The sequence below is a fragment of the Panthera onca genome, chromosome B4 (assembly GCF_046562875.1).
Source record: "Panthera onca isolate mPanOnc1 chromosome B4, mPanOnc1 haplotype 2, whole genome shotgun sequence".
Taxonomy (NCBI): Eukaryota; Metazoa; Chordata; class Mammalia; order Carnivora; family Felidae; genus Panthera; species Panthera onca.
In genome coordinates this window covers 80,705,987-80,713,693 of record NC_138345.1, presented here as the reverse complement: position 1 = coordinate 80,713,693, position 7,707 = coordinate 80,705,987, and the positions used below count along the sequence as shown (strand labels likewise).

Sequence of the window (7,707 nt, the reverse complement as noted above, 5' to 3'; positions counted from 1 at the left end):
CAAGGCCTGCAACATAGTATGAGTACTTCTGATAACTTAAAACAAAAATTAAGCGCAGATTTTTAAATTCGCACCTCTGTACAGGAAACTTCTGTTGCTCTGTAAGATGATCTCTTATGTTTTATAGTTGCAGAGATGAAACACCAGAAAATTCAATCCCAGAGTATGCTTTGGCGTTTTTTTTTTTTTTAATTTTTCAATGTTGATTTCTTTTTGAGAGCCAGAGAGACATAGAGACAGAGAGAGACAGAGTGCAAGCAAGGGAGGGGCTCAGAGACAGAGGGAGACACAGAATCTGAAGCAGCTCCAGACTCCGAGCTGTCAGCACAGAGCCCGATGCAGGGCTTGAACTCATGGATGACAAGTTCATGACCTGAGCCGAAGTCGGATACTTAACCAAGTAAGCCACCCAGGCACCCCCAGAGTGTGATTTCTTTTGGTCTGTTGACTACAAAATATGTCAATTCATACTTCCAATATCTCTTACACAAATAAACTCTGCCCATCTGGGTATGTAAGATTACTTAAAACACTTGGAATATCCTGACATTTCTTTTTATTCTTAGTTATTTATTTTTTTTTTATTTTTTAAGATAGAGATCACAACCAAGGGGGGAGCAGAAGGAGAGGGAGGGAGAGAGTCTTAATCAGGCTCCATGCTTAACGCAGAGACTGACATGGGGCTCGATCTCACAACCGTGAGACGGTGACCAGAGCCAAAATCAAGGGTCGTACGCTTAACCAACTGAGCCGCCCAGGCCCCCCTGATATTTTTTACACTCTACCCCAACCACCTTTGCATAGGAAACAAAATCCACTCATATCCCTGTTGGAGCTCTTTCCTACTTACTTTAAGATGTTACTACTCCTGAGGACATTTCTTGAAGGAAGAAGTTAAATTCCCGTTTCATCCTACTCCTAATTTTCGTGAGCACAGTTACTAGAATCAGAACCCAGCATTCTGAGACAGGAATGCTGTTCCAATGCAGATGCAGATTTTTTTGGAAAATGGCTTAAAACTGAATATTTTTTGGATACATACTGGCAAAATGCAAAGTATGTTGGTGTGAATAAATTTTGAAGGCTTTTTTACTGGAGAGGGGGAAAGATATTGGGTAGAATTTGTACTTACCAGAGATTTGAAAACTAAAGAGCTGGTTCATGAAAATAAGTAGAGGACTAATAGTTTGCTGGATTGATAAATCCAAACCATTAACTGATAATGGATGTCATTTAAAAAGCTGGGACACTAGAAACACTTTGAGAAAACCTTAGAAAAAGAAATTCAATCTCTTTAGGAGATAGTGGTGCTGAGGAGGATTAACCATAGATGGTCTGGTCTCATACTCCCTGGTTAGGTGCCCCACAGATGTCAGAAAATTTTCCCTGCACAGGTGACAGAGGGAAAAACCAGTAACCTTCAAAGCATCTGTGATGCTTCTAAAGATGTTGGTGCGAGACATTAAAGTTCAGTGGCTCCCGGACTTCACTGGAAGCAGGGCAGTGACAGAGCTCAAATTGTGGCATCTGACTGAGAGAGCAAAGGAAGATTTGGTTAACGTGATAGTAGCAGCTCTGGCTTATTAGTCAAAAAGGATAAATGTGGTACAATAATCTCCATGTAAGGTTAGTTAACCATGAGGTGTCTAGGAATAAAATCAATGGGCGTCTTCTGAGAGGTAGAGAGAGGGAGACACCTGACTTAAGCCGCCATGACTCAGATCATGTTCATTCTCCAATTCCTAGACTGAGTTGGTTCACACACAGCCACTAGAATGTAGAGAAGGCTCAATACTCTTGAGTAAGGTGTGAACTGAAATCCTCCCAACAACCCTTCCTTAAATATTTTGGTAACTAATTCTCAGGTGACAAACACCGAAGAAAAGTATATACCAAACGTTTTTTGGACTTTTAAAAATATTTAGACCTTGTCTCAGAACTAATCAGCAGAGAGACAAAGAGCTGAACTTTGTGAAGTAAATATTTCCAATAGTGTGGCAGTAGACAAGTTTGGATCCTACTTAGAAATTCTTTGTCTATTTTCCACTGTCTAATTTCTTGGAATACTGACTAACAACTCATCCTCTCCAGCCTTACAATTGTGGATGTGCAGCCAGAGCCAAACAAAATTTATATATCTAATTATTTAGCTGTTGCTTAAGTCATCCAAAGTTAATTCCTGTAAGTTGTCACAAAAGACACCTAAGTACAAGACATTCTATTGAAGGAACTGGAGACAGTCACCACGGTGCCAAACAGTGTGAATAAATGGATGAATTTTAAATGTTGATAAGGGAAGAAGAACCCATTTCAAAAATCTAGAATCCATATTTAATTACAGTAACAAATATAAAAATCAGTCTTCGATTAAAGTTTTTTGGTTTTTTGTCTTTTTTCTTTACCAAGTTATAATAATTAAGAAATTACTTTGAAATGTTTTCACTTCCAGGATATTTTGCCTTTTTCTTATCCCATCTCTTCCAACTCCTGCCCCTCCCTTTCCAGACCTCACGCGTAAGTAGATTTGTGCTCAAAGACATCTCTAGAAGAATAGCGTACACACACTCAAAACTTTTATTGATTTTATGACCTATACTGCTTTCAGGGGATTGGGCAAAGTGACATCTCATACTTGACTCACAAGAGTAAGAATAACAGTCCAATATCAATTCAACATCACATTTTACAGTATCTATTCAGTTCAGCTTCTCTAATCACCATAACAATTTAAATTTCATAATACGAAGTTGAAACTATCATAATGAAAGACAATGAAGTAAGCTTTGGGTGTTTATCCACAGATGCTTAATGTAGTCATTTTAATTTATATTAGTGAAGTTTCCAATCAGTGCTTAATTATCATTTGTAACTATCTAAGTCAGAGAATGTTAGCATCCTGGCAATAGAAAATATTATTATAAATGCCCTCACCAAAGTTCTGCATTGTTACACTAAATGTTAGGTCAACATCAACAATACATAAAATTTAAAGACAAAATGCAATACATGATGTTACAGAACAATAAATATATGTGCATGTCCAAAAACTTGTAATCAAGGAAGATGAATCATACAGTACAAATAAGTTAACAATGTTTGAGATAGCAAATTCAATCTTCAGCCTCTCAAGACAGTATCACTATTAAAAGATTTCTTCATGTGGATTTTTGCGTATAATTTTAAAGTCCACTCTAAATAACAACTTATGATGTATATGTCGCAAAATGTAATCTTCAAAGCCACTCGGATATATCAGTGTTTCACAAACAATCCATGTACCATTAAAAAAAAAAAAGACCTTGTCAATGAAAGCCAACAAAATGTTGGTAAGACATTGGGGTGTCCTGATGGGATCTTAATGGCACAAGTAACAAGATATATAAATTAGGCACTACTTTTCATATAAGACCCAGAAAAAAAGCTACTACGGAAAATGTTCATTGAAATTAAAAGAAAAGTATAGGGATCGTATTTAGCACCTTCGAAAGTATTATGCCTTGGTTTTCAACTTTCTCAGATTCCTTCAGACATTGGAAGTGGTTTCAGCAACGCCACTCGTGAAAGTTACGCACTGGAATACTGTTCTCTGTTACGGCTATAAAACAAGAAATAGAATCGACCAGACTAAAAACTAACAAGCAAACACATCTAGGCTATATTCTTATCCAATATTCTAATCGTTTCCCAGCAGTCCTTAGTAAGCCACGCTTGTTAGATCTACCACAGAGCAACTTTGTAACACTAATGGGCATCCAAGGGAAATAAGTAAAACCTAAGCCTAAAAGGATGTTTTCCAGACTAATAACAATCAATGCCAACAATCACTTTCCCAAGCCGATCTGGTTTCCTATTTTGCTCTCAAATGATGTTTTTCTGAATATCAATTAAACAGTAGCATCTGAGTACCAAGAACAATGGTAAATTTATTCACAGGTTTAAGATGGAGAGGATAAATATAACCTTGATTTTTAAAATCATTTTGCTTCTCTATCCCTTAATTAAGAATAACTATATATCAAGTCTCTTACCCTAACAAACATTGACCCACAAAATGCATGCCTTTGTGCATTCATCAAAGAAGGCTTCGCTATCTAAACAAAAGCTGAAAAAAGACCTAATAAGATACTCATATTTTAGGTTTTCACAATACCAAGTACACGGACAAAACTATTCACTGTATTTTACTTCTTAGGATGGGAGTATTTTTCACATTTGCTATTGTCTGGATGTAAGCATTGATTATGTAGTAGAAGTATTACTTATAGTACTTGTAAAAACAGTAACTTGCTATGACTCTCTCTGGAACTGGTCTTCCCTCGATACCTCTCAAATCTGTGGGATGAACAACTCTTCTTCTCCCAATTGACATTTGATGTTTAGGATTAATCATATTTCTATTACCCCTTTACCAAACTAATAAACACACTCATACAGGGGCGCCTGGGTGGCTCAGTCGGCTGAGTGTCCAACTTCGGCTGGGGTCATGATGGTTTATGGGTTCGAGCCCCACACCAGACTCTGTGCTGACACTTCTGAGCCTGGAGCCTGCTTTGGATTCTGTGTCTCTCTCCATTCCTCCCCTGCTCATGCTCTCTCTCTCTCTCTCTCTCTCTCTCTCAAGAAGAAATAAGCATTAAAAAAATAAAAATAGAAAAATATAAATGAACACACTCATACATACACAAACATAACACATGCATGTACACACATAATCCAACTATTCATAAAGGTTATTGGAAGGCCTTGTGATATTTTTAACTGAGATTTTCAAGCTGACTTCATTTCAATATGGTGCTTTCACTAACTGCATACCCTTTACCGATAATTTTTATTATCCGAACGATAGAGGACATGAATTGTAAAATATCATAAACATCCTAAAATGTTTTCATTGTGTGACAGCAAAGTAGAAATGGCCGTACCATTCAAGGAAAGTCAAATAGAATATCTTAATTTACAAAATCAATGCAATTTTCACATATTTCTTCTACTTTAGCCACTTTAACAAAGATCGCTGGTTATTTTACCTTTCCTTTTCCTCCTCATTATGCACATATTTTCTAATATTTTGCATGACATCGAAAACAAGATACAACAGTAACATTTATATGGAGTATCATTTGCATATAAACCATTGGCTCACACAGTTTCTGAGTTAATCATTATACTAGGTATTTTCTGTATTTCAATTTTACCTTGGCATACAAGGAAGAGAAACTATAAAATTCTATACTTCCCCATGTATGTAACAATGTATTACCTGGAGAATGAGAAATTCATAACTCTTTGTAGAAATGCAGCAAATTTTCATGGTGTCCAGAACTTTCAGATTTAACATTGCCTTGCGAAAAAGTGAATATGTTGTTTGGAGCTTTCCTTATAGGATATTATTTATTAATGCTGCGGAATAAAAACAGTTAAAGGTGGGTTTTTCTTTAGTGGGGGTGTTTATTTTTTAAATTAACCCTAGCTTTAAACGCTTGAGTCTGGAAGATCAAGCAGACACAATCAACTGGGGCAAGAAACAGTAAAACAAGTGGAAGCAGATTTAAAGTAAAACTTTTTTCTTCCATATGACTTTTTTCATGGCATCTTTAACATCTTTATTTCTTAGAGAATAGATTAAAGGGTTCAGCATAGGTGTGAACAAAATGTAACATACTGAAGCCACTTTACGAAGTTCAGGGTTATTTGGAGGTGTGAGATAGACAAAGGAAACCGTTCCATAGAGCAAACTTACAACTCCCAGGTGTGAACTGCAAGTGGAGAAGGCTTTCTTCCTCCCTTCACTGGAGCGGATTTTTAAAACTGCAGACACAATATACATGTAAGATACCACAATAACAAGTATTGTGGGCAAAATAATGAGGACAGCCAGACTGAAGGACACCATCTTATTCATAAAGATATTGGAACAGGAGATCTTCTCGATGGGGTTTGAATCACAGTAGAAGTGATCAATGACTCGGGAAGCACAGAAAGACATTGAGAATGTTACACTGATTTGAAGGATGGAACTGACCCAGCCACAGAGATAGGAACCAGCCACCAACTGGATACAGAGGCTTCTTGACATGCGGACAGTGTAGAGGAGTGGATTGCAGATGGCGATGAAGCGGTCATAGGCCATGGCTGCCAGGACAAAGGCCTCGGTGACCATGAAAAGTGCATAAAGAAATAGCTGAGTCACACAGCCTGCAAAGGATATGGTCTTTTTCTGAGATAGGATGTTGACCATGGCTTTGGGTACAATAACAGTGGAGTAGGAGAGGTCAATGATGGAGAGATTGCCTAGGAAGAAATACATTGGTGTGTTCAGCCGGGGATCGGTCACAATGATGCCAATCATACTAAGGTTCCCCAGAAGGACCATCCAATAAACAACCAGGAATAGTAGGAAGAGGAGACTGTGGAGCTCTGGACGGACCCTGATGCCTACAAGAATGAAGTCAGTCACTTCTGAGTGGTTGTCTCCTCCCTTGTCACCCATGGCAAATTTCTGCTTAAAAGTATAACAGAAAGTCAACAAATAAAGTTTCTGCTATTTCTCTCTCATCACGCACAACACTCACATTAAAAAGACCTCATAGTTGACAGAATACTCTCAAATCTATTACACCATTAAGTTTACACACATGAGTAAATTAAAGAAAGATACTAGACTTGCCTAAGGTAATACAACTGGTTAAGGTAACACAACTGGTTAAGGTTCAAACAAGAATTTGAACTCCAAGTGAAATATGTATTATTCAAGTTTACTGTTAATTTCAACACAACAAAATTTGATATTTCCTTATATCTAACTACCTTGTCATATGGGTGGTTTGTGAGATGTCATTTGTGATTTCAAAAATAGTAAAGTCTAACTCTTCATACTAAGAAAAAGACACTTCGTTAAATTTGATTTATAATTTTATATTTATTTTTTGTAATAATACTTTGTTTCAACACAGTAATAAAAATAATTAATGAAAGAAAAGGAAGCTAAAAGTTCATTTCAAGATAATATGAACTTTCTTTCAAAAAGAGCTCTTACAACAGCAAGTAAGTTACTAAAGACTTAATTGTCTTACTTGAGATCTTTAAAAATAAAATCAGACTTCAACTTCTGGAAATCATCTAATTTTATTTACATGAGAAAGTAAAATGTGATTGATGCCTTCATAATTTTTATCCTATAAAGTTTATTGATACTGTTTTTCTCAAATACGTCTGTCAAGAAATCCATGTCATCTCCAACTTCTGAACTTGAAAGAAAATTAGAAACTTCAAAGTGAGGAACAAACCAAAAGCCTACTTGTATAAAAAAAAAAATAGAATAGATAGCAAGTTTTATTAAACTCTTAACCTGATAGTAAAAGCTCAGTAGCTTTCAAAATAAATTTTGCTTTTCTAGCAGCATCTAAATTAATCTGTTTGGTTAAATATTTGAAACCCATTCAAGTAATTGCATAGTAATATGGTTTTGTTAGGAAGTGGGGGAATAAATTAGGTTTACAGGTTAACATACATAAGAATGATTATATTTTATTCTAAAAGTAATAGAATAAAGCCTTTTTTTTAGGCATAAAGCTGAATAGAGCAGTTTCAAGCATCAGTCATCGTTTACTGGTTTGGTTGGAATGGGAAAAAGATGATTGTTAAAGAAAATAGGAAGCCCTTTAAAGACATTCTAAAATTTTTTCACACATAAATCTTCTTTCTGCA

The 7,707-nt window shown here is 36.1% G+C and overlaps 1 protein-coding gene across 1 annotated transcript; it reads right to left on the bottom strand.

The window, feature by feature from the left end:
- Positions 1 to 5,548: 5,548 nt before the first annotated feature.
- On the bottom strand, positions 5,549 to 6,490 carry LOC132660323 (olfactory receptor 9K2-like). Its single transcript, XM_060604342.3, has one exon. The coding sequence runs from the start codon at positions 6,488 to 6,490 to the stop codon at positions 5,549 to 5,551; it is 942 nt and encodes a 313-aa protein (XP_060460325.1).
- Between the last annotated feature and the right edge of the window lie 1,217 nt (positions 6,491 to 7,707).